The following is a 26,706-nucleotide window of genomic DNA, read 5'->3' on the forward strand; positions in this document are numbered from 1 at the left end:
AAAAAAAAAAAGTGTGTTTGAAGCACAGTTTATGTGTTACAAATTTCTGTAATGCTCACAGTTTGGCTATAGAGATCGCCAGCGAAGAATTCAGAAGAGATAGAAGTCATATCCTAGTTTTCTGTTTTCCTTCAAGCAGCAGGTGCAAATTCCAAAAATTCGAGATAAAGTTTTTGAAGTGGCTCAACTGCTTCTGAAAATAATTTTAGCAATACATATTCCAGAGCGAACGTGGATAAGCGTTTCATAATTTTGAATTATAAAATGACCTATTGAAAGCTTCTACACAACGTTCACATTTAAGTTATTCTTTTTACAAGCTTTTTTAAATAGCCACACGCCCATCATCAGCCAACGAAATTTTGCAAGGTCCACCCTAACAAATATAATTTTTTAAATTTTTCGTTGAATGCTCAACCGTGGCTGTATGCTTGTGTGAGCACTCATTGATGTCTGCATGTATTTATAAAAGCTATATTCGCATGAATGCCCATAATTGTATGTTTATGGGCCTTTTATCGCGCCCGACGCGCTCAGCGTGGCGCGCACATACTCAGTTAATTGAGCTGGTTGTTTATTTAGGAAATATGTAGATTTACATAAAAAAGAAAATATATGCTAAGTCGACTTTCGACGAAAGAGTTGATAGAGTTATTGTCCTCCATGCTGTAGCTGCTGTCGCCTTCGTTAAAAAAATTAAAATATGTTTAGTATAAATTTCATGATAAAAAAATTTGAAGGTAAAAATAAATGATGGCCGACGAATAGAGCGCGCGGTTTTACCTTTAAATATTTGCATCCTGAAAAAATTGAAAAGTGCATACTTAATTATATTCAATTTTGGTTTGCAGCAAAAATATTGAAAATCGCCGAAAATAAAGTGTTTGAAATAATTTTACAATATTTTATTCAAGTCACCAATTGCTAAAAATAGCGGTCACAAAAAGTAAAGTGACAAAAATCGAGAAAAAAACCATAAAAATCCACTTAAATGCTCCTCGGCATCGTAAAAATGCAAAAACCTTCAAAACTTCAGCGCTTTTTCCAAGCACTGTCGCGTAACTACGATTTCGATTTCGCTCATTCGCTTCAACGACAATGAATAGTTGAGGGCACGTGTTCGGAGGTGTAGTGCGCGCACGTGTATTGCCCCGCCCATACCATAAAGCCCAACACGTCGTAACGCTAAAAAGTTTGTATTGTTGTTTTAGTAGTGCGCGTATTCGTTTTACGACGCCTGTTTGTGGCCGTCAGTGCTGACAAAACGCTTAAACGTCGCCTGTTGTAACCGAGCACGGGCGCGGGTGCGGGCCCCAAGCTGTGATGCAAGCGAACAGTAGCGGTCGAACGGCTTTATCGGCGCAATCATCGGGTACACCATCGCAATCAACGATCTCGTCGTCGGGGAAGGTAAGTGTTGGGTGGGAGAAGAGGGTTGATTTTATGTGCTAAGTATATTTTTCTTGGGGTAATAATAGGCCAGCTGGGTGGATGTATGAACATAGTTTTTAGAAGATATGAATATCTTCTAAAACTTCTGAGTCAGCGTACTTCGGCTACATTGCCAGGTGAATCCAGAATTACACATTTTTCGTATCTGAAATATTATCTATGCAACTCAAGGGTTACTTTAATCCTTAACACTAAATAGTGGCAGATTTCTTCTTTTAAGTAGAAGTGGCCATTTATTGAATAGCCTTAGGTACAACTTTTTACATAACCGGGTTGAGAATTTCAAAATCAGTAACTTACCAGGACGTAAACAATCACGCAGCCGAAAAGTACACCTAAGGCATTGAAGTATGCCGGGTAAAAGCAATTCAAACGCATTAATGCTGTCAAAGTAGCGCTTTGGGACTCTCAATGAAAGTTCATCCATGCTCGCGACGTATAGTAAGCAGAGCAGCAAAGTGTCCCACGTGCCGCCCACACTTACACGCGCGCTCGATAATAAACGTGCCATCAAGTATTGAGTTTTATTGCATTTCCAGCGAAAACAACCTTTACGACCGCAACTAAAGTCAATGTGTCGCGTACTCACAAACTCGTAAATCAGCAGCCATATATGCTGCTAAAAGAGAGATAAAACAAAAAAAAAAGCAGGACATGCCAACAAACAAACGCTCGCCTATCGCATGAGATCCTCCCAGGCGGCATTGCAGCAACAGTTGATAAAGATATGGCTGCGACAATTTAATTAAGACGGCAACCCAAATTGAGCGACCAAAGTAAAAGAGACTTCATAAAAATCAAATAGCTAAAATATATCGAAAAAATAGTTGCGCGCTCATAAAAAACACGTTACATGCTAAAGGAAACTGCAAAAATTGAAGAAATAAAAAGAAAAAAATGTGGCAAACATAGGCGAAACTGAGAATTTTGAACAAAACTTTTATGCGGCCCTGGGGGATGCATTTGAGTAAACTATGCGGCCGAGTTTGTCGGAGGAAAATAATGCCAAAGGATTGGCGTGAAATTGGTTCGTGTGTTATTCCATTACCTACCTATCCACTGCAACGTGGCGCTGATGTCGAGCGAGATTGATACGGCAGGCAGTCGTAATTCGATACGAAGCAAATTTTGTTTGTTTGCTCACCCAAAACATGCACGCTACTATTCTTTCTAATGTCGTTGTTTGCTCACTATTCAACGGCGGTTGGCGAGGATAGCAAAGTTGTGGGTGAAAGCCAAGTTGGAGTGAAATTGAGTGGCACTTAAAGGCATACAAACGTGCTCGCACGGAATTGTGGAAATATGAGATGGAGTACATATTACTCGTAACATGCAGATTGAACGCACGCACATAATCGTACGCATTTGTCAACAACTGCATTAACTCTTATTGACACACATAAAATAGGCAAATAAGAAACTATGTATTTATGCTGGCCTACATAATTTCAAAGTATATTTTCAGGCGCACAGCCATCGGTTTGATGTGGCATTGCAAATAATTGGAATTTCACTAAGCGCCCGGCAGCAATCGATTCGAGTGGGTAGATAATACATATATAACTGGATAAAATGCACGCTTGTTGTTGAAGTGGTGGCGATAAAAAACGCCGCTATGTGAGAAGAAAATATTCATCATAAAAAATGCGAGATGCCAGTATTGGAATTCTCAACTTTGATGAGGACCACGACAAATGGTATACGGGCTTATGACCCTGAGCTACTTATCTGACGCGAGTGGAGTTTTCAGTAGAGAATAATTGAAACGGCAGTCAAGGACGCCCTAAGAAAAAAATCAACATCGAGATTTGTGCCCATCAGAAACATTCGAATTCGCTTGAAAAGAAGCGACCACCGAAATATTCAGCAGCTGAGTGTTTAATTTAATTTATGAGAAAAAAGGATTGATACCCTTTTCGGATGAATGAAAGGATTCTTGGCCCTATTTAAGAAGTTATTTGGTTATCACGTCCGAAGGAAATTCTCGATATTGATTTGGTGATGTTTCTCCACATATTTTAATGACAGTTTGTTCTATGTCTACATACATATGAGTATTTCCATGATGTCGGACGTGATATTCGAGTGTTAAGTAAGTCATACTGAAACGGAAGTTATAAAAAAATTTGACGTTGTGTAGCTCGTATACCGTCCTTTGGCTGACAAAAAATTAGGAGCGCTTGGAACGCGGGTGCCAAGAAAATCGATGAAAAGGAGATCATAACGGACGTGATTTCAGAGGACAACATTTTTACTAGTAATACACACACCAAGTAGGCGACAAATGCAAGTGTACACCCTGTTCTAATATATTTTCACAATTAGTTTCATGAAATTTTTTTGCATAAAGAACACTAGTTTACAGTGAGTTTTACCTGCATTTGCAATTGACTACCATTCCTTATGTAAAATTTGTCCCTGAATCTGAATACGATATTAAGAAAGTATAACAGTTTTCGAGCTATAGCTAAATTTCCGTTTTTCGAGTTTCTAAAAAAGTGATTTCCCTAAACTGCCATTATCTCCGGATCTAGTTAGCCAATTTCGAAGTTATTTTTATGGTACTGAAGGTAATTAAATTTGCCATCAAAAGTGTTTGCAACACTTTTCAATCAAACTGTCGGTTTAGGAGCTATATATGAATTTTTCGAGAAGTTTGCATAATTTTTAACAAAATTTTATGAACTCTTATTTTCATTCTATAATATGAACCATATAAATCAAAGTTTTACACTTTGTACAAAGTTTACAAAAATTCAAAAAATTTTAATCAACATTTTCAACATTTTAGTCAGAATTTCTAGAAAATTTTCGAGTATCCAGTTTTGTAGCCCATTTTAAGTTGGAAGTGTAAGTTTTAAAAGGCTAAAAAATCCCTTTGATATTTTAGAATCTTTTTTTGTGACTGATTTTTGCACTTTTTTCCATATAAGCATGAAGTAAAATGCGGAAACCAACAACATTAGCAACATATTTCAAAAAATCAACGCCAGTTTTTGTAAATTGCACTTGTTATAGTAAAAAAAAAGGCTAACATTTCCTAGAAATTCTGAATAAAAAGTGGAAATTTTTAATGATACCCTGATTTATATGGTTTATATTGTAGCATGAACTATATTTTCTTAAATAATTGATGGAAAAAATTTTTCATAAAAATAACTATCAATATTGAATTACACTAGAGTGGTCCAAGAAATCCCTTTTTTTAATATTATTCTGTGCTCACGCAAATTTGTGTTCCTTTTGCTAAAAAATTAAATAAACAACTTGATAAAAAAAAATTATAAAATTTAGAGCTCGCTCAAATCCATTTTTATTTTACTTAAAATTACTCGTCCTTCAATCCGTGTGCACGCGAAATCCCTCAGGAAATTTAAGTTTTGTAAGATCTTATAATAGGAAAGTTATTTTTTCGATTAGGCTCTTACCTTTTTAGATATTACAAAACAATATTAAAAAAACGAGAAAAAATTCCGAAATTTTAATTTAAAAGTTGCTTATTTCTTATTATTTTTTTTTTGCAAAAGTAACACTCATTTGCGTGAGCACTGAATAATATAAAAAAAAAGGATTTATTAAACCACTCTAGTGTACACTTTCATTTGTAGCCTAGTGTATATAATTTAATTTTTCATTTGTTTTCAGTTCTGCTCTCTATCGTTTCGTGTTTTCATAACTTTTTTTCGCCATCTGAATACGAAATTTACTTGCAGTTTTGGTGTACCTTTTTATGGAAACACCCATAGGCATCTAAATCGATTAAAATTCCGATAAAATTATTGATAATTCTGATGTTAATATCCATGCAAAGACTTTTTGCAAACTTTTTTTTTTCAAATTTCTGAGTTGATATCGATCTTATATCGACTTATCGATAGTTTTATAAGAAATTTATATCACCTTCTATCAAAAATGTATACACATTTCGCTAATATTTGTTTTGATATCGATACAATATTGATTTTTTGGTAAATTAAAAAATGTTTAAAATAATATGGGCATGACATTTTGACCAGTTCTGGCCATTTTTCTTTTGTTGTTTTAATGTTTATTATTTTCTTTTAAAAATGCAGCGAATTATAAAACAAAAAACATGTAAGCATAAATTTCAAGCTTTGTAGAAATATTAGGAAAATTCACAAAAAATAATACAACAACAAACTTTTTTTATGAAGAATAAAAAAATCTAAGTATGAATTTTTATATCGCATATATAATAGCTTAATAAAGTGTAAGTTTCAAGTGGATAAGAATTCGCGTTGATTTTTGATTGTTTTTTGTTGTTTTGTGTTGACGCATTTTCTTCCATACAAAGTATGTTAGATTTTTTTCCGCGTTGAAAATAATACCATTCTAAGAATTTATAAAGATTAGATAATGAGCTGCATTTTCATAAAAGAATTATAAACAGTAAACAAACAAAAGAACAAGTAATTTTTAGCAAAAAAAACCGACTTAAAAAAATATATCTATATCTATATATTTCATGATTCAACGATCAGATCTAAACCAAATTAGTATGGGACCACCTCTGAGACGCTACGCGCGGTCCAAAGTTATGCGGTAACATACATAAAAAAAAAAAAAAATTAAACAAAAATATATATTCCGACGAACTGATAACCTCCTCCTTTTTTGGAAGTCGGTTAAAAATAGTCAAAACTGGCCAAAATGTCGTGTGCTTATTATTTTTTACATGGCTGTACTAAGTATGTTTATCGATAAATCTATCGAGCAAATTGAAAAAAAATCACGCATTGGAAAGAAGCATTTAAGTAACAGTTTTTTTTTCCAATCCATTCAATCCTTTTGTCTGTGCTACCCAACGCATCCTACAGTTCTCAAACGAACAATTGAAAATTGTAGACATTTTTCCCCAGCGGCACAGAAAGCACACTTTTACGCACACATACTCGCACATTTAAATATTATATAAATTAGTGCGCTTGCCTGCACACACAGAATAGTTATTAGCCTGCTTTTAGGCGTACAGCCATCAGCGGCCGCTTTTCAATACGAGCAGGCCGGAGCTAAATCCAAAGCCCGCCCAACAAAACACTTTCGATCGCCGCATTGTTATTGTTGCTACTGCTATTTATTGTTGCTACTGCTATTTATTGTTGCTCTTGTTCTACTATTGCCATTGCTTTTTTGTTGTTGTTGTTGCTGTCAGCACAAATTCAACGTTAGTTTGCCCTCAGCTCTGCTGACTCGCAACGGATACTCGGTCGGGGTCGTTCACAGTGTCATTGTATTGTTCCTGTGCGATTTATATGTATGTATGGTTTGTAGGCATATCTAAGCACCACGTACATACGCACAAACTATCATATCAGCAACATCCATTTACACACATGCCAACATGATTCAAATTTCATTGTTCGCTTCTGTTCGCTTCTGTCCGCTCCTACTTGCACGTATGTATGTAAGTATGTATGTGTGTGTATTTGTGTTTGCATGTTCTTTTGCTCGTCAACCGTAATCGCAATCGGCTGCATACAATTGTCGTCCAACGGTCAGCCAGGCGTTCGGATGAACGATTGTAAGCTGCGCCAACCCAAATTATCGAAGTTTTGCATTTTGCACACAAATGGCCAATAAATGTTTGACTTCAAGTGACCTTCAGCGCCAGCCGGCGGGACAGGGAAGGCCGTGAGTGGCTAGATAGAGTTGATTGTTGCAGCAGCGCAATTGGCAGTGTAATGGAGAGATTTGGGTTTAGGGATTAGAGACAGGCATAACTGTTTAAATTAACAATTGTAATTGAGTGAAAATTGAAAGGTGAAAATGACTGATCTGTGAATTGATTGGAGGCTTGCAAATATTGTGGCCCGCTGTGTAGAGAGGATGGCTATCAAGCTTATGACAACTCATGAATACAAATGAATGAATGAATAATAAAGTGTTAAATTTGCAAAGCACAGGGAATGGGGGGCTTTGGAATTGTAGAAACGGTAAAAGAGAAAGGTTGAAGCGGATGACTGAAAATGAAGTAGGTAGTGTGCCTAAAGGTATGCAGCAGTAGATGCTCAAGCAGCTTGTGCTATTACATACTCTTATTCGCCCGTTTAACACAAGCATTGAATTCTCAACCGATATAAGAAGTAATTTGTGCAGGTCATCAGCCAATAAGAATCATTTTTTGGGTTAATCTTGTGTAGTAGCATACAACTTACTGGAACCCCGATTAAGTTTTAATCCGGCCTCGACTCCGTTCGTGGGCGTCTTTGCTTCCCCAGGGCTGGATACGTGTCAAAATAGGGTTCATCCCAAAGCCTGGTAGAAAGAACCACGAAATAGCGAAAGACTTTAGTCCTCTTAGCCTGAATTCCTTTGTTCTTAAAGCAATGGAAAGGCTAATAGATATATATGTAAGATCGTTCTTTAGGGAAGAATCCCTGTCCACAGCGCAACATCAAAAGAAAATCGACGGAGTCAGCCTTTACATGAAATTGTGGGGTTCATAGAAAAACCACTGCACTTCAAGCAATACACTTTAGCCGCATTCCTGGATATGGAAGGCGCCTTCAACAACATTGAAGTAGACACCCTTATCCAATCACTCATAGGGGTTGATGTTGACGGCGGTATGGTTGGTTGGGTAGGATCCATGCTGGGAAGCCAAATTATTCAAGTACTCTTCAGGGCAGTGTACTGTCTCCACTGCTGTTGGTCCACAAGGTCATTTTTGCTACTGTAACTAAGTGAAATCCAAGAGAGGGCACTGGATAGACTACATACGTGGGCCAAAGGCAGTGGCCTTAACGTAACCCCAAGCAAAACTGAGTTGTTACTCTTTATTAATAGAAATAAGATACCCCAATTTAGACTTCCATCCATAGGCGGAAAGACAATCCCGCTATCGTCCAATGCGAATGGGAGTAATTCCAGATACTAAATTAAACTGGAAACTTGCTGGTATCAAACCTTGATTTCACGATGAATGTACAGGTGCGGTTTCCATCTAGAAGGGAATAGAGAAAGGGCCAAGTTGCCGATAAGGAAGCCATATGTATATACAATGACGGGTCCAAGATGGACTGCGGTGTAGGGACAGAGGTATATTCCGAGGTGATTGGTGTCAATCGGTCCCCTCGGTTGGCAAACCTTGCTAGCATATTTCAGGCTGAAGTTCTGTGTTCTTCGTACCTGTGTATTTAGTATACTGAGGAATTTAACCAGCTCCTTTGGTGGAAGCCTTTGCAGATCTTCATCTTCTAGTAGGTATGAACCAAAGAAAGTTGGTGATTAAGTGTTCCATAGACTCTTCTTCAAACTCGGGAATCACATAATGAAGCAGTTAGCGGATTTTTCTATGTAGTGCTACAATAGGCGACATATACAAATTCATAAGCGGTTCTAAATGGTTTGACTAAACTGTAGAATTGTTCTGATAGGTGGACTGCGGTAGAATAAGATATCATTGAGTGTCAACTTGGATAGCACTACAACCAATCCACCAGTTCTCTCGAGAGGACCCAAAACCTTTTCTGCGCCGTAGAAAATAACGGGCATGATGATAGACTTATACAGCGCGATTTTTATTTGGCTCTGCTTTTCAATTGCCTACCGAGCCCAAAGTAACACAAGTTGACAAGAGTTATTCTTCGCATTATCTCCACACGGACTTTAATGGTGGTGCTTATGCTGGATCCTAGGTAGACAAAGTCTTTCGCTACTTCAAAGTTATAACTGACGTGTGTCCCAAAACGCGTGGACTCTTTATTTGTTGCGTGTAGGTACTTTGTCTTGTCCTCGTTCACCGCCAGACCAACCCTTTTAGTTTGAAAAATGCTGCGTTTCAGGCTGACGATGACGATATTATCTGCATACACCAGCAGCAACGTTCTTTACTATATGTGGTGCCACTGAGATTCAGAATTCAGAATTGAAAAAGTCGCACGAGAGCGAATCGTCTTGTATAAAACCTCGTTTGGTCTCAAACGGCGGGGAGAGGTCTCTTTCTACTGTCTTCTCCAGGATTTTACGTGATGTAAAAATGTGGTCAATGGTGGACTTACCAGGTCACTTGGTTCGTGAAGAGATTTAGTCTTTTACACAGTATCGTCGATAGGATCTTTTAAGCGGTTAAGAAGACTTATTCCGCGATAATTTTCGTCAAGGACGGAATTTTTCTGCTTGTGGATCGTACATTGAAATTCCAATAATCCAGTTCATCAGACCAAATTCTGCTTACGAGGCAGGTAGATTTCGACTCCCCTAATCAGTAGTCCCTGAGTACTGTGAAACTTTACCAGGTCTTTGCAGGCTTCGAATCACCTTTGAAAGCAGTTTATTTAAGCGAAGAACAAAGCTCGACTTTTTACAAATGTTTTCCGCTCTATTATTTGTTTTTTAATTCCAATTAATTAATCCACATATCGTTCAAATATTTTCGCACATAATTCTCCAAACTATTAATATTTTTTCGCACCCTTACAATTCCTTAAACTTCTTCAAACTTCTTAAATGTTGGCTAATTTTTTCTGCCATTCATTAGCCATTTTGCTTGCGAAGCATCAGCAGCAGCAGTCACCAAAAGCTACGACCCAATTTTCGAAGCCGATGCTGCCTTCAAAACTCTGCTCGGCGTCTGCTTCTCTGCTGGATCTGTGCCGTAACTCGCGCCCGCTGCGCTGTCAGCTGTGTGTATGCTGCCGTGGCGGCTGCATTTGCCACACACACGCCAGCTTTTCGCTGCTTTCGGCCACTAGCTTTTCGCTGTTGTTCAACAATTACGAGCGTGTGTGGCACGTACGAGTGCGGCGTATTTGTTCGCATCCTTGAATCGAGCGAGTGCGCATGTCTTGGCAGAGGACAGCGCGGGTGGCTGGCTGATATGAAATGAAAGCAAAAGTTAGCAACAAAAAAAAAGTGCGGAAACGAAGGAAAGCGAACAGGAGGCAGGGAAACGGCAAAACAAAACTAAAAAATGTGCAAAACTCTACAAAAGCAGCGACGAGCGAGTAGCCGTCTTTTCGGCGATTTTGCGCTCACACGCTCAGTGCTCTGGCACTTTGGCGCTCCCTGCACGCAGCGCTCCGCTTACCACCGTTACTCGACATTATTAGAGTGCTGCTATTAGCACAACTCGTGTGCACCAGCGCTTAACTTTTGACAGCTGATGCTGGTCACTTGACAGCGCTTCGAACTGAAAGTAACAGTAACAACTACAGCCACAGTTGGAAATCACACGCACACGTCCGAGCCTACTTTCATGGCTCACGCACTTTCGTTGGTTTGCTCTGTGCGTCTGGCTTGCGCTCACGCCGCGTGGCACTGGGTCACTTGTTCGGCTTTGCCTTCGTTGCCTACATTTAGGCGTGCACTCTCGTCAGCGCTCGGTTTTTATTGCGGAGACTTTTGTGTGGCGTATCCACTGAGGCATTGTGTTGGGTGTAAGCAAGTTTGGGGGTTGAAGGGCTGAGAGAAAAATAAAACTCATGGCCAATGCTTCAGCAAAGCGGCGGCAACATTTAAACTAAATACAATGGCTTTTATTTATGTCTGTTTGTATGCATGTATACTTATGTAGCTTAATTCTTGCTTCGATTCAAAAATGATATACCAAACGGTAGACAGTTTCTTAGAAAGCCCATCTTCCGGTTGCCATCTATTCTGCTCGGCAAACAACAAAAGGCAGACCTATGTTTGCCAGTGACATTGAATGCGCCTAAAGCTAGCGCAAAGGCTTTGTGGCAATCGTTGAGTTCATTACTTGGTGGTAATTGTAGAAGAACCAAATTAAATTTACTTACTTTGGCAACCAGCATCGTTTCGGGTTAGCAGTGAATTCTCCTTAGTATTTGAAACCTCTTTCATCTCCCTCGGCTTCTTGTTTTCGCCTTACCGTTCTTTCATGTCGTCACTCATTTATTGAGCCTTTGTTGCTCGAGAAAATAAGCTCAACAATGCATAATTTCAGTGTAATTGCTGTCATTTTTCACAAGGGACCTTTCAAGCTAACAAAAGTAGTGGCCGCACTTGCCGAAGACAATTCAACCGAAGAAGATTACGTCGGCAGCGTCGCACCAGCTCGCAAGTCAAACGACTATTTCACTGTGTAAGCAAAGAATCTACGATGCCGGATGTGGCAGCTGGGAGGAGGCGCTCTGCTGTAGGACTGCTTTTATAGGAAGGCAGGCTGCGTAAGCTTCATCAGTGCGTTAGAACAAAAGACAACAAAGCAACGCATTTTGATAACAAGTTGAATTAGGTGTGTGTGTGTGTGTGTGTGTGTATGCTGTTCACTCCCTGCAAAAAATAGGACTAATCCGGGATGACTCCGGGAGCAATCGCAAAGGAGCATGCGACTAATACCACTTTTGATCTCTTTATATGGAATGAACTGATCGCTTTTGTTCGGGCATGTCCTATGAAGAGACTAATTGTTCACATTTATACCCGAAAGGGTATAAAAAGCGACTAGTCACTTTTAAAACATATAAATAAAAATTTTCGCCAGCTGAGATTCGAACCGGGTCGCTCAATTTTGTTAGGCGAATACTCTCTCTGCGTGCCAACGCCGCACATGAAATTTCATTAACTAAGTGCGTACATATCATTAAATCGTTAATAGTACCCGTTAGAGATGTGTTGGGGACTAATTGATCTCCAATTATACCCACAAGGGCTGAGTCGAGACTAATTGACCTCCATTAGTACCCGTATGAGACTAGTTGGGACTAATTAATGCCCAATTGTACCCGATTGAGAGTAATCTCGGAGTACTCTCTTTAGAGATTAGTCGCACAATTTTTTGCAGGGCTAAGTCTGCAGTCAGAGATGACAATTATTTGTAATATGAAGTGCTTACAATGAACAATGGGGGTAGTGCTGGTTTAAGGAAAGCGCTAACAGTGGCTGTCCACAGTTGTGTAGGTTAAGTAGCTCAGCGCCCAGCGTGTGAGGCGCACCCCATCGACAATATTTATGCGTATTTATTTATTGCCATTCAAATTTGGTCAGCTTGCAAGACAGCCATCCGCACATCACGCATTTCACTCATACCCGGCAGACCTTGTCGCCGCTTTCCCTCCTCTTTACCCTCTAACGCTGCAGTACTGGTTTTTTTTTTGCATTCGCGCGTGTGTCGCTCGAACATTAACTGAAGTTGACAGCTTGGGCTCGCGTACGCGTACTTCCCTGCAGGAAATGTATCTAACTATAAGCTAACTTCAAGTTGATTAGGAAGGAGCTAAAAGTCACTTATTATCTGTATATTTTCTTCGACGAAACAAAATATTTTATTTTTATTTTTATTTACTTTATTTATTTTATTACATTTCATATTTGTTACCATATTCTGCTGTAGGTGGTGCCATATTCGAACTTCGACAGACATAACTTCAAAATGATGATATGAAATTTCGATCTTCCTTTTATTTGTCCTCAATTCGAAAAAGTATTTGAGAAGTGCAAGATATTTAAATAGAAACGCGTTTAAAGAAAACAATCTCGAGCTTTACTCCTGCATTACTTGTCCACTTGTTTCAAGTTAGCTTTTTGTAGCTAACTACAGGTTATATATTTTATAGAAATCCCGCAAAGAAGCTAACTACAAGTAGGTTATTTTTTATCAATTGATAATTTTTTTCTGCAGGGTTATGACTGCTGACATACTTAATACATACATAAACAGATTCAAACACATTCCCATACATGCACGCACATGCACATGCCTTTACTTAAACATAAGGAACCCTTAGGCAATTCAAACTGGTTCAGAACTAGCGCCGAACTAGCTTGAAAAGGGACAGCTTGAAAAAGGACTGGCTCTTCCCATGCGCAACTAGCACACCGCAACTTTCAACTGTCCCTCTCTGCAGCCCTTTTGCACTAGTTCATAAATAATTCCGAAATTTGTAGGGCGGAACTAGCGCTTTGTCTCAAAATTTCACTGCAGGGAAGCTCTAGAGTGTGCCTGTATGTATGTATGAGCATTCGCTTCCTGCTCCCTTCCAAATGTCGCTGCGGAGGCCGTATTTGCTCTTAACACCCATTGAGATAATTGTTGTTGTTATTTTGTTCATGAATTGTGACAATTTTATGCCTCTGCTTTTTCTTTGTGCTGCTGCTGCTTAATTCTCGGTTTCCTTACTTCTTTTTGCACGTGGTGGCTTTTTGTTCGGTAACACATTGTTTTGTGACTTTTATGTGTTATTTGATTGTTGATGTAAAAAGCAATAACGGGGTTTTCTCTTGAATAAACTTAATGAACTTCTTAGACTCTCCCGACTTTATTATATTTTTTTTTTGGTAGTAAAACAATTTTCAAAATTCAGTGGAATACATCCTGCGTCGCTTTACCTCCTAAAGCGGCCTTGTCCTGCTTCCTAATGCGTGTGCCGTTGATCCTTGCCTCGATGTTGGTTTTGCATTGAAAGAAGGCGTCATGAAAAGTCGCTGCTAATAGAAGAAGCTCATCGTCATGTCATAACCCACAAACTGGTAAGGAAGCTTTGGCAACAAGAAGGGCCGTCAAGAGATAATCTGGGTCCGAGGAGAGTACAACTTGTGCCCTATTGTAGGCCTTCTAACTCCACGATTTTTTTCTACGGTATGGGGACTGCCCTCGCGAATCATAATGCCAAAAAAGCGATGCCCCCTAGTCGATGAAGGCTTGCCCAGACCCCGTACGAAAAGTGCCTAATCGGTTTTTTAAAACATTTTCCAAGGTAGCAAGAAGTCTAACTCTCGTTAGCATTATCGGCAAGCATTGCATGAACACTTTTGAGAGCTTTTCGAGTTCTTCGTTTTGTCATTGCGGTCTAAGGGTTTCCGCTAGGTCTGCAGAATAGTTTGGTTTAGTTCAACTGTGGTTAATTTCCGCTTTAGCGTATTCCTCTACTCCAGAGGCTTCAGGAAGGCTTGAATACTTTGAGTTTATTCTACTGTGCTCTCCCAATCTAATGAGATCTTTTTTAGGAGAGCGGTGGTAGGAGTTTGTTACAGAGATCCAAAATGTACATCCTTACATCCTTACATTCGTGCTAATCTACGCCTCTAGTGCTTTGCTCTTCGATGAAGTGATTCTGCAGAAATTTCCATCGCATTCTTAGAATTAAAAAAGTCACTCGTACAGTATGGGTTGAATGCGGTCTAGTTTTGCGTCCTTAACTCAAAAAAATCTTCTATCTTGGCTCTAAAACTGGCCTAATCCGCCTTGGTACTTTCGGCTAGAAATTTATGAAAACGTTTGAGAGGTTCGACCAGCTTCATGCCAATCGTTCGCCGATTGTAGGCCGAAGGGAACCTAGTGACCAGTGGTGTAATCCCGCGCTTTTGCGAGGCTTAGCACGCTCCGTGTTATACGTTATTCGTGGTACAGTCAAAGTTCCTTATTTTGGGGCGTACAGATCTACGCGTCGTTCTTAGTCAGTTGAGTTTGCAGTAGTAGTGGACCCGATTCAACAAGCCTTTCTTTGTGCAATCGTCTATTTCCCAGTGGTTTGAAACACAATTATATTTCGAGATCCCTTACAGCCCGACACTGTGTTGTTGAAGAAATAAATCTGCCATCTGTTTGACACATTCTAATTTAGATGTTGTGAACTCTTGGACCTTTATTGCATTCTGAGTGATCAACAACTAGGGGAAGTGCTGAGCAAGAGAGTGTCATGGTACGCATATTCTTGTCTGGCTTGGCCCATTCTCACGTTCCTCCTGTTATATGTCCAAAGTAGCTTGTATATTCTTTTGCCGTAAAGTTTACCTATCTCTGAACTTTTAACGGTTCCATGCTGCTCAACATAACCCTTTATCATTCCAACACCTGTTTACAAAGCTATGTAGCCTTGTCTGCTTTCACTTTTCTCTTCCACGAATGAACTCCGACCATCCGCAAGATTTATTAACCTGAAAACCACACACACCACAGAGTGTCAAACCGCAACGGCAACGGTACCTCTGAACTATTAGAATCAACAGCAAACTAAAAACCGTGACGAGGGAGTGAGGAGTGGTGGAGGGGAATCAAATTTATTTACTCGTCGATTTTTGTGAGTTTTTCGGCAAATTTTGCAAAAGCGGTGCAGAGATCCTTGCGCTAAGGCCATAAAACCAAGTGCGAGCACAAATCAACAGAGGGAAAAGTGTCATCGAGTCAACTTGTATGTCAGTAGGCTGAATGGACGCGCGTTGCTTGCGTTGTTGACACCAATAAAGTGGGCGGCGCCGACTGCAGTGTGGAGTCGGACATAGAAGTGGCTCGGCCATGTCGGAGGATAAAGGCACACTCGCACACACAAATACAAGGGGCTAACAATTGTAACAGCCTTCAGCTCAGTGCCATTTGCACGTCCGTCGCCCATGCGCCCGCCATACGCTCGCATCATCGTGCCGCATAGGCAAGTAGACAAACAAAACTGTGCGGCGACAACCTAGAAAACAATGGGCATCAAGGACGACGCTTCAATGCACACAATGCAGTGATAAAGACCTAGTGCAACAACAATCGCAGCAACAACCACACACACACAAAAAAAAAACTATTAAAACAAAAGCAACAGCTATTACGAATGACACAAATGGCATGTAACAATAGTGTAAAGAACAACAAGTGCAATCGCAACAGCACTGGTTTGCCTTAAAGCCCAAAACATTGCGCATTGTTAGCGCTGGAGTGGCGGACACACGAGTTAGAAGGCAGCAATCAACAGCGACACCTACCGTGTGACAACAACGTGCAACATGCAGGCAACAATGACGTTGATTTTCGTCTAAGGATTTCGAAGGAGGTGGGGCATGCACTGCCTGCAGTGATTTGCAAGTACGCGGCGCACAGTGGTCTGAGAGTGGCTGAAAGTCCAAGTTTCGAAATGTCTTGGCTAGACTCTAGACCAGTGTTGCCGTTTTAGCCCTTTGGTGGCTAGATTTAGCTACCACTTACTTTTTTTGGTCACATAAATTTAAAATTGCCCCTAGCCCTTTTTAGAATTTATTCATACTTGGCATGGAAAATTTGCATATGCTTAATTTGATCTAATTTTTTTTTTCATTTATGTAAGAGATGAATTCTTAAACTAAGAAAGACATATATACATATACATATGTATTGTATCTTCCTTACGTTTTTATACATACATACCGTAAAAGTGTTAGGGCTGTTAACTATCTATTAACGATTCAACTATAGTTTAAAATAGATAAGTTTACGGCTTAATGCTTAATTATTATGCTTAATATGTTAAATGGCCCATCAAGTCGATCGAACGTGTATGTTCCTGTGGTGTGATTGAACCAGCCGCTGGTGCGACTTCAAAACTATTTGAAAATTTTATGATTGTACCAGCATGCTGGTGTCGTGAATGGTGAAATTAGCTGAATTTTCTAAGCAATAAATATTTTGGCGGAAATTTCTTGCACTATATGAGTGAAAGCCGTGTTTGTGGAAGATTAAGTTCACGATATTGCGATTGTGAATTAAAAAGAAAAAAACATTGTTTAACAAAATGCTAGAAAAATTATGAAATTTCGGCTCTAATCATTTCGATCTTTCCTCGACCTCATTTGTAAAGAAATAAATATTGTACCAGCATGCTGGTAAGTTATATGCTTCGAGCATGATGGTACAATCACTTGATGGAACCAGCAAGCTGGTGTCGTATATTTCCCCTTTTATACAATAAGGTTTTTGGTTGGATAAAATATTAGCTTTTTTCCAAAGTTCATTGTTTTTATATACCATTACTTATAATGTTTACGTGTATACTTATATATGTATATGTAAGTAAAAAATTTGAGCTACCATTTTTAGCCACAACGACTTTTTTTATCTCTTTTTTAGCCCTTTTTTTAAAGGAATTTGGCTAACACTAAAAATTATGCGCGGCAACACTGCTCTAGACATGCCTACTAATAGGATCTAAGGCTTTTTTCGGAGAAAAATAGCACCAGTGTTATTCAAAGGGCACTTAATATCGGTGTTTTATGAATATAAATTTTACGTACCCTCTAAAAAATTTTTGTTTAAATTTGCGCATATTAAGATAGGTTTCCTCTACACACCGTGTTAATTAAATTAAACACTGCTTGTTTACTTTGATTTATCATGTGTGTTACGTAGGACAAATTTCAAATTTGTTTTTTGAATTGTAAACATTTATTGTTCAAAATTTCACAGTTTACACATAAAATGTTTAAAATTTTCTCGAAAACATGTTTGGGCATATAAAGAGAGGTAGCCTGTTTCCTCTCCTAATATGGCTGCTTACTTTTACATACCAAATTCGTCGCGTTGAGCAAATTTACACATAAAATGTTTAAGATTGAGTAAATATGAGCACTTCATGCTTATTATTAGTAAAAAATCTATTTTTACTTTCAAAATTTTTTGCAATTTTAAACATTTCATGTGTATATTTTAAATATCTCATGTTTAAAGCCAAATCTTGAACAACTTGTGCGTATATTTACACAGATTCTGGTTGAGAAATAAACACTTTTCAGTAGTAGTTTTACATGCACTTTTTAGAGCGTAATAATTTGAACAGGAATTTCACGGATCACTTTTGTTTGTTGGGTTTGCTCTCATCCCTAATTCCAAGTTCAATATGTAGTATGCAAAGGGGTTTCATAATCTTCCCTAGTCCTTTTACAGCTGACAAGGTGCCGCTGGGATCAAAATGTTCATTAAACCCTGGCTAAACTTTTGAAAAGCTAGAACCTGCGAGCCTTGTGTTTATCTTTCGAAGACTGGGCGCTTCACATTGGCAGGACCCCATATAAGCTGTTGAAAAAGGTAGAAATTGAGATCCGATTTCACTGAAATTTTCCATGTTGTACCTTTGCTTGTGAATGAAGAAGCATAAAAAGTGGCATAGATTGGCGAATTTCCTTGCCCACTATACTAAAGTGAAGGTATTGTATGTAGATTCCATCCGATTCTAATTAAATTTGGCTTTTGTATGACTGGTGGCCGTGTCAGGGGGCCGATTTAGACAATATTTCCGATTTTAGTTTTTCTGAGATACATACGCACAAACCGAATTTCATTAGAATCGCATAACGTTTATCACCTCCGCCCCTAGAGTAGTGGGCGTGGCAGTTTGAAACTTTTAATTTTTTTTCATTACTAAGCTAAAATACCACAGCTAACAAATTACAGTAAAATCGGAGTACAATTGATACTTTTTGCCAAATTTTACATCGGGCTCTTCCACTGTGCAGCGGCCACTGACTGAGTGAGTGGATAAACATTTAGTGCAAAGTGAAGGTGTCGGCCCGACCACTCCACCATCTCTGTCAGTGTGTTGCTCTTTGATGCCTCGTGCCTGCTGCCTGCTGACGGCTGCATTTGTTTGATTGCACAACGGTTGCAATTCATGTTGATGTTGCTGTGGCGACTTTCAATACTAGTCGGTATATCCTATAGCCTGCTCGGTGGTGAGGATAAGCGCCATGCTTGAAAAGTGGTTGGCACGCCGCCAGCTGGCTGCTTGGCTGGATGACGGACTGTTAGACTGCTAGACTGCTAGACTGGTTGACTTTTACATGCACAAAAGCTTCGTTTATCAGCAGCGCTCACAAAAACCCACAACCAGTCAGCGCCGTGGGCTATTCATGTGTGCATTACTATTGTTGTTGGCTCCACTCCCACAGCGAAAACTTGCCAGCGCTCGTCTTGATTGCACTAAGCTCAGTTGCGCGTTGAATTTTCACCTCCTCTTCAGCTTGAGAACTCGCCACCACCTCACCTTCTCATCATCGCTCGCGCCTCACCTTGCCTGCCTGCCTGCCTGCCCGCCTGCCAGCTATCGTTCGTCACTTTGTATTGTTTTTTGTTGTGCGCCACAGCGATTTTTATTTTTTTTTTTTTTGTTGCAGCAACAATTGTTGCACGCCAACGCTGTGGCTGAGCGCGCTTACTTTAGTTGTTTTTGCTATTGCTGTTACTGTTTCAGGTGAAGTGATTTGCTTTTGTTGTTGAGCACCTACTTTTCTGCCACTTGGCAAGCTTTTAGGCCATTTTAAGCGCCGTTTTTCCTTTTTACTAAGGGCGGCGTTTTATTTTCTGCACTGCTTAGCATTTTCCACCTTCCATTGTGCTGAGTGCAGTGTTTTTGTTGCACTTTTTTAAATTAGCTGTTCTTGTAAGGGCTTCCTTCTTGTCGTAGCGCTGATTTTCATATTAATTCTGATTTTTTGTAAAATTTATCGCCTTAGTTGTTGGTGCTTGTGTTTTCTAGCCTCTGTTTATCTCTTTTCGCTCACCTCATTCGCAAATAGTGCTCTTAGATAGTATCTTTCTATACAAACTTTTCTGTCCAGCACCACCTCTATTTTCTGTTTGAGTTGACCTTTCTCCTCCACCAACCGATCATTATTCTTTGCGCCTGCAACAGACAGCTACCTCACCGACGCCTATGCTGGCATTTCCGCTGCCGAAATGGGTTTGTTTCACTCATTTGGCGCAGCTGAAAGATTAATTGCCATTTTAATGGCTTTTTAGCTACTTTTATCTCTGTTGAATTAGAATTTGGCAATGCTTTTTATGTCGATGCATAGATGGACTGATGGATGATGTAAATGACACTAAACTCTTTCAGTTTGCGCAATAATCACTGAATACTTCCTCACAAAACTTGGGTCGTAATTGTTGTCCTAAAAGGATGGTCTTCGGAACGAGAGTTACGCCACGCCTTTTTCTATTAACTTCATTTCCCATATGGCCTATTAGCTCATCGATGCGAGGATTGACAATCGAAAGATTTAACAGAAAGATGTACTTGCACAAAGGAAAGCTAACTCGAACTCAAGAGTTAACTATTCTAAGGCCGCGGGAGTGTAGCAGGCTGTAATAAATTACGAAACGAAGATAAACTTGGATATCGCAGACGGCAGACGCGAGTCATGGGTAAATAAAACTTGAAAGTATACGACAGCAACTTCACTTGTAGTTGGTTAGCCCAATAGCACTCAGTCTCTCAAGAATAAATCATAAGAATGCACCTACATATATTTAGGACTAAACGAATGGTGGCGATTCGTGGCACCTTTTCACTATTTCTCCTGATAGACCTAAGCCAATTCTTCATATACGCTTCCCAATCGAGAAATCCTATTAAAGCCACTGGTGCTGAATTCACAATACGATGCACGCATCCTTGGTTTAAGACACGTAGAGTCAGCAGATGATGATGACACCGGACACACACGATTACCAAAACTACAACAACAACAATTGAGTAGACGTCAAACGATTTATGAGACACATTTAAGAAACGGATTTGCGTTGGAGAGAAAATTAGTTCGTTTTCAAAGCCTTCGTTTTTTACATCTCAAAATTTCGAAACGACTTAAAATAAGCTTATGAAGAATCGACAAAGTACAAAGCTTACATTCCATAGTCTACTGATTCCATGTCGACTTGTCACACAGGCAGTTGTCCCGCAGCTCGGTTCACAAACTAATAGCATTATTTTTTTTAAAGCTATTTAGGAATAAATGATTTTTTTAGACTTTACTTCTTTACTGATGGTACGTTTTGAACTGCCTGTTTCGTAAGAGTTAATCTTGAGAACGGTTCGACTGATTTTGCAAAATTTTCAAAATTAATGGTATTCACCTACGTCCAGGTCATAAGTTAAATTCTTTTTAAAAGCTTCTTAAAAAAGGTGCTCCTGGTCTTTCAAAATCCCAATTATTGACAAAAGATAGGGAATTTTATTAGAAAAAGAGAGCATTGGAAGTTTTATTTTCAAAATATTTTTGAATTAGAGGTTGCCATATATATATGAAAAGTTAATTATATGTGTACAAATATCTATATCTATCTATATTTTGCAATGAGATAAAGCTGAATTAAAGAATTTTTTACGAAAAATTGGAGTGGAGTTGCCACCTACAAAAAAAAAAAAAACTAAAGCAAAGCAAATATATATTTTTTTATTAACAATTATATTATGTGTATGAAATGAAGTGTTTACACAAAAAAAAAATTTATTTGAACTTGCCAACTAACAACTGGCACACTTAAGCATTATTTCTGCCCAAAAATGATAATTTTACTAACCTTACTTACTTTACCTTTTGAATAATCAAACAATAAGTAAAACTAATGCGGCTGCCAGTTGGCACCGTTTTTGCTTACTATCATTAGTGTTGCCATATTTGCTATCACTCTATTCCCACTACTTGCTGCTCCTTTTTCCACTTTTTTGATTGGCTCTTTACTTCTATCCCAGACTTCTATTGGTTGCTTTTAATTTCACTTTTGCGGCAGACCAGGTGGCAGTTGATGTTTATTACCACAGCACTTGTTCGGTGCCCACTTCCATGTTGTTATTGTTGCTCTTGGCTGGAACGCAGTCAGGTATTGCTAATTGCCCCAACAGCGTCGACGATGCTGTCCTAGTTGCCGCAGCAGGCAATTAGTGTTACTTTCAACTGTCGGCAACTACAGTGGCGGGCAGCAAAACACACAAACACTCGCATTGCATTGTTTACCAGAATGTTCCCCGACTGAAGGGACAGTCTCAAAAGCAAGTGTCCAGCCCCAACCTTTGTCGAATTGCAATTTTATGCCTTCATTTTTTTCGTTTTTTTTTTTGGTCCAAAACTGCTGCTCTGCTGCTTCTCTGGCTGGCTGCTTGTCGGTTTTCTTGACTCGTTTGCTTTCACTTTCCCCATTTGCTGTCAGCGCTGTTTAATGTTTTTGAAGTGGCAAAAGTAAACGGCATAATGACAAAGGATATGACAGTAATTTGTTGTAATTAAGAAAACTGTTAATTTTTACCATAAATTCGAGCTGTCAGGCAACTCAGACCAGCAGCACAACAAAGCCTTACAGCAGGCGAGGCGGGCGAATAGTTGGTGTCGAGAGCTATAAACTTAGCAGAGGCACGTGTACGACCACGAATACTATTTTCATATACATACATACTTAAATGCTGTATATGTATGTATATGTATGTGTGTGCGTTTGCTGTCATGCGTGTTGGCGCATGGGCGTTTAATTGCGGTTATATGTATGTAATGTAAATAAGATTAATTTTCGGCAAAGTTTATTAGAGACGCACCAACATGTGAGCACACATAAGCACAGGCACATACATGCATACATGCATATGTACCTCCATGCCTTACAGATTTATGCTAGTTGTTGTTGCCGCACACATGCCCATTAAGTAGTTTATGGTTTAATTACGAACGCCTAAAAGAGGGACTTAGCTGCAATTTGAACAGCCAGGCAGCCAGGCAGGCAGGCAGACGTAACCGTAAATTCGTATTTGCCAAGCAAAGCTTTGGTTGCGTATACGACCTGTTGTCTACCTTAAAATGCCAGCAAACACAAACAACTCCCTTGCCTGCTTTACAAATCTTTGAATTACTAATAAAATTTGTTTAACTAAATACTCCCACGCACACTTTGTCGCTTCTGTATCTAAATACTAATCTTTTCTCCACTCTCTTGTTTCTTTTCTTTGCAGCAACAAGTTGTCGAGCTATCGGGCTACGTAATTATTTTGGTGAAAAATGTTGAGGGCAAAATTAAGCTGTACGGCTCACCGCCCGATCGCGATAATCTGGAAGTGGGCGATGAGATACTCGAGGTCAACGGTCTGACCTTGGAGAATATCTCGTATGCGGAAATTATACGTCACATCTATGAGGTGAGTTGTGTTAATGATTTGATGGAAAGTTATTAATGATTTTGGTTTAATTTTTGCTAATCATTCCTCTTGCAGTGCATAAAATCCTGCACAATTTGCCTGCGTGTACGCAAAAAGAATGACACCAGATTGGGTGAGTGGAAAAAATACAAATGTACATATGTATGCGAATTAAAGTAGTTAGCGTATTTTGGGAATTTCTAAAGGCCATTTGTTTAAAGCTTTTTATTTACATTTCTTAACTGGTCAAAAATGTATGCACAATTTATATGTACAGCAGAGATGGGCGCGGGTTATCGGGACTCGCGGCACCTACGGTACTGATTTTAAAATAGCCGGAGTGTGCGCCATCGGGAAGGTATTTAAAAGCTGTGTCGGCAAGGCGGGGCCGAAATCCTTTCCCGACGCTCCCGATAAAACCAGCAACCCCCGCATATTCAAAAATAAAACTGCCTTAAAAATGTTTTTTTTTGAAATACGCACTTGTTTATATTTTATTGAGATCAAAACAAGCAGAAAAGCAAAAAATTATAATTAACGGAAGATGTCAGCTCTTTCACTATTTATTTTACTATTTGAAATTAATTTGAGATATATCTCAGTGATAGGTTTCGGGACCCACGGCGCCCGCGGTAGTATTCAGAATTCAAATTGCTGAAAAAGGATGTCTAATTTTTAATTCACCAAACGTTTGTATACAATTCTTAAATGGCAAAATGAAATGCCAAATTTTATGTCCCGTTTTTCAATGACCGAAAATTTCTATTAATTTTTTTATATCCAAAAATGTACATAAGTTAAACCTTAAAAGTTCGTATTCAATTTCTAGTTTTTGAATTGCTTAAAATTTATACTATATGTATGTATCTAGCGCTTGTAATGATGAAAATGTAAAGCCCAACTTTTATTTCCAGTTATAATTGATCAAAAATTAATATACAGTTTTTAAATTACCAAAAACTTATGTCCAATTTTTATGTCCAGTTTTTAAATTACCAAAAATGTATATATCTATCGTTTTCAAAGATACAAATTTAATATCCAAACTTTATGTTCAGTTTTCTTATTAAAGTTTGTGTACCGTTTTTAATTGATCAAAACTTTATATAGAGTTTTTAAATGGTAAAAAATTAATGTCCAATTTGAATGTAAAATTTTTTAATAACCAAAAAATTTACATATTAACCATATTCAAATGATCAAAAAAAACTCCAGCTTTTATATCCAGTTTTGGAATGGTTTAAACTTTGGGTCGATTTATTATTAATTAAAAATGTATGTACAGTTCTCAAATGGTCGTAAATGTATGTTCAATTTTTATGTCCGGTTTTCAAATTACTAAAAATTGATATGTCCGTTTCTAAATGATCAAAACTCAATGCCCAACTTTTATGTCCAGCTTTCGAAAGGCTAAACATTTACATCCAGCTCTTAATTAAAAAAATGTATGCAGTTTTTCTAAAGTCAAAATTTATACGCAGTTTATTAATGCCAAAAATATATGTGCTGTTCGGAAATGCAATATTTATGGCCCCTTTTTAAATTTAAATTAAATTTTACCTTGAAACTTTTCTGTAATTTACTCGCTAGCCTAAACGCAATGGGAGTCATAAAGAGATAGACCAATACATATAGCTGTTTATCTAAAAATGAGGTACATGTCACTAACACAGAAGCATACAATCCACCAAAAAAATTAGAGTAGCTAAAAAAGGAAAAAAAAACTTTAAAAACACTTTGTAGAGCAGCCAGAGCAGACCAACTTCCTTTTTTCAGGGGAGCTATCTAAAAGCCGCCCTAATTTAGGCCGAGAGGACATTCGGCTTTGCACTGAGACAAATTGAACAGACAACTTTTGTCCCTGCCATCCATCAGATTATAACTTAAAGCATCTTTCAGGCCCAATGTCAGCCCAGAAAGTCTGCCAGTTGTACTCTGTTGAGCAACCGTTGCCTAAAATTTACTAATCTTCTTTCATCTCATAAGCTGACGTTGAATGCAACAGTTTATTTTCTTTTTAATCCTTATTGCCATTAATGGCCACAATTAGCAATCGAGCGAAAAATTTTTGATCAAGTGGAATGCCACAACCACTTATGGCACTGGCCACTGGCACTACGTTTGCTTTGAGCAGCAATTTTTGACTTCTTTTTTTCTGAATTAAACGCTCAAACACCTGTGCTTTCGGTTGTGCACTATTGCGTATATTTGTATGTACTTATGTATGTATGTGTGTGAGTGACTCGTTTACCGGCAAAATGCCAGCAATTAGCAACGCCATCAATCGGCAATCAGTTAAGCAGCAGCCGCAACACCATTTTCCCCCCACCTCACCTCACCTCGCCTCAACCACGGCCTCAACCGAAACTGCAACTAATGCAAAGCTTGCATAATCCAAGCGATAGAATCACAAATTTCGCAATCGCAATTCACACAAAGCGCTTTAGTAGGCATTTAACTTTGTTCAGCTGCCGCAAATTCTAATAAATATTTATGTGTGTGTTTGTGCAGGTGTGCGCTTGTGTGCAGGTGCGCTTAGGCATTAGCGGCTTAGACAAGTTTGGCAAATGAATGCACATTTAGCGTTTACTCTCCTCGCGCAACTCCAGCCGCCTCCCGAGGGTGCTACGTTGCATTCACTTACCTGCCGCATCAAAGTCATTTTCGTAGCCATTCTCGCTTAGTACGCGCTTCCGCTTCCGTTTCCGTTTCCGTTCCCATTTGCCGCTGCACTGTATGCTCGCTGCTTTTGCGGTTTGCCTGCATTTCTGCTACCTGGTCATTGCATTTTGGCAACACATTTTTAAATAAGCCTCAGGCTATGCGCCGCGAGTGCATAATGAGTAGTGTGCAAAAAATAATAGCAACAAAAACAAAATAAGCGAGTAGGACGTGTAGATTATTTTCACGTGTGTGCATTTTGGCAGCGCCGGAAATCGTTTTGAGTGCTGAGAGGATAAGTAAGGAAAATAGTTCAGATTTTTTATTTTACCATTTTTGCAGGTGAGGTTTTGTTGAATAAAACACAAGTGGTTAACTATGCTGAAGAAAAAAAATTGAAAAAATATTCGGTTTTTTTAATTAAAATTCGTGTTTTCGCTCCCACTGTAAAAATAATTGCACTCGCATGGTAGAAAAAATTATGAATAGTGCAACAAATTTATCGCGAACCGCCTTTTTGGTCTTATAATACAAAAATTATTTTTTTTAAGTTAACAACTCTGTTAAAAAATCTTACTAGATTTACATGTCGTAAACTACTTTTATGCAGGTAATGCTTTATATGCAGGTAAATGTTTTTAACGATTTTAAGGATACATTTTTTTTGCGGCTAGAAGATGGCAACCCTACATAAAAAAATGTTTGGAAATAAGTTTTTGTGTGTTTTCCGTTTCGAAAGTTGTCTTAACTAAGTATTTGTATCATTTAATTTATTTAGTTTTTAAATTATTTAATAGTTGCCAACCTTTGTGGAAGAATAGCGTATGTTTAAGTTTCCTTAGTCTCATTTTGTTTGACACCATTCGCTTAGCTCTTATTCGTATGTCTTCTCCACTTCGCCGAGTCGAAAAAACCTCGTCTTGGTCACCTGGGAATGTATTTGATCTACATCCGGTTCAGATTAAGTCCAAATTAGAAA

At 38.7% G+C, this 26,706-nt stretch overlaps 1 protein-coding gene across 1 annotated transcript in view; it reads left to right on the forward strand.

Moving 5' to 3' along the window:
* The window catches only part of LOC118748453, a gene marked incomplete at both ends in the record, with an annotated part of 211,032 nt that overhangs the window by 6,546 nt on the left and 177,780 nt on the right, over nt 1-26,706 (forward strand). The window contains 3 exon segments of the mRNA XM_036482901.1: nt 852-1,410; nt 22,884-23,066; nt 23,142-23,199. Of these exon segments, the coding sequence (XP_036338794.1) occupies nt 1,324-1,410; nt 22,884-23,066; nt 23,142-23,199 (328 nt within the window).

Source organism: Rhagoletis pomonella, unplaced genomic scaffold (assembly GCF_013731165.1).
Source record: "Rhagoletis pomonella isolate Grant_MI unplaced genomic scaffold, Rhpom_1.0 Rhpom_scaffold_00013, whole genome shotgun sequence".
Classification (NCBI taxonomy): domain Eukaryota; kingdom Metazoa; phylum Arthropoda; class Insecta; order Diptera; family Tephritidae; genus Rhagoletis; species Rhagoletis pomonella.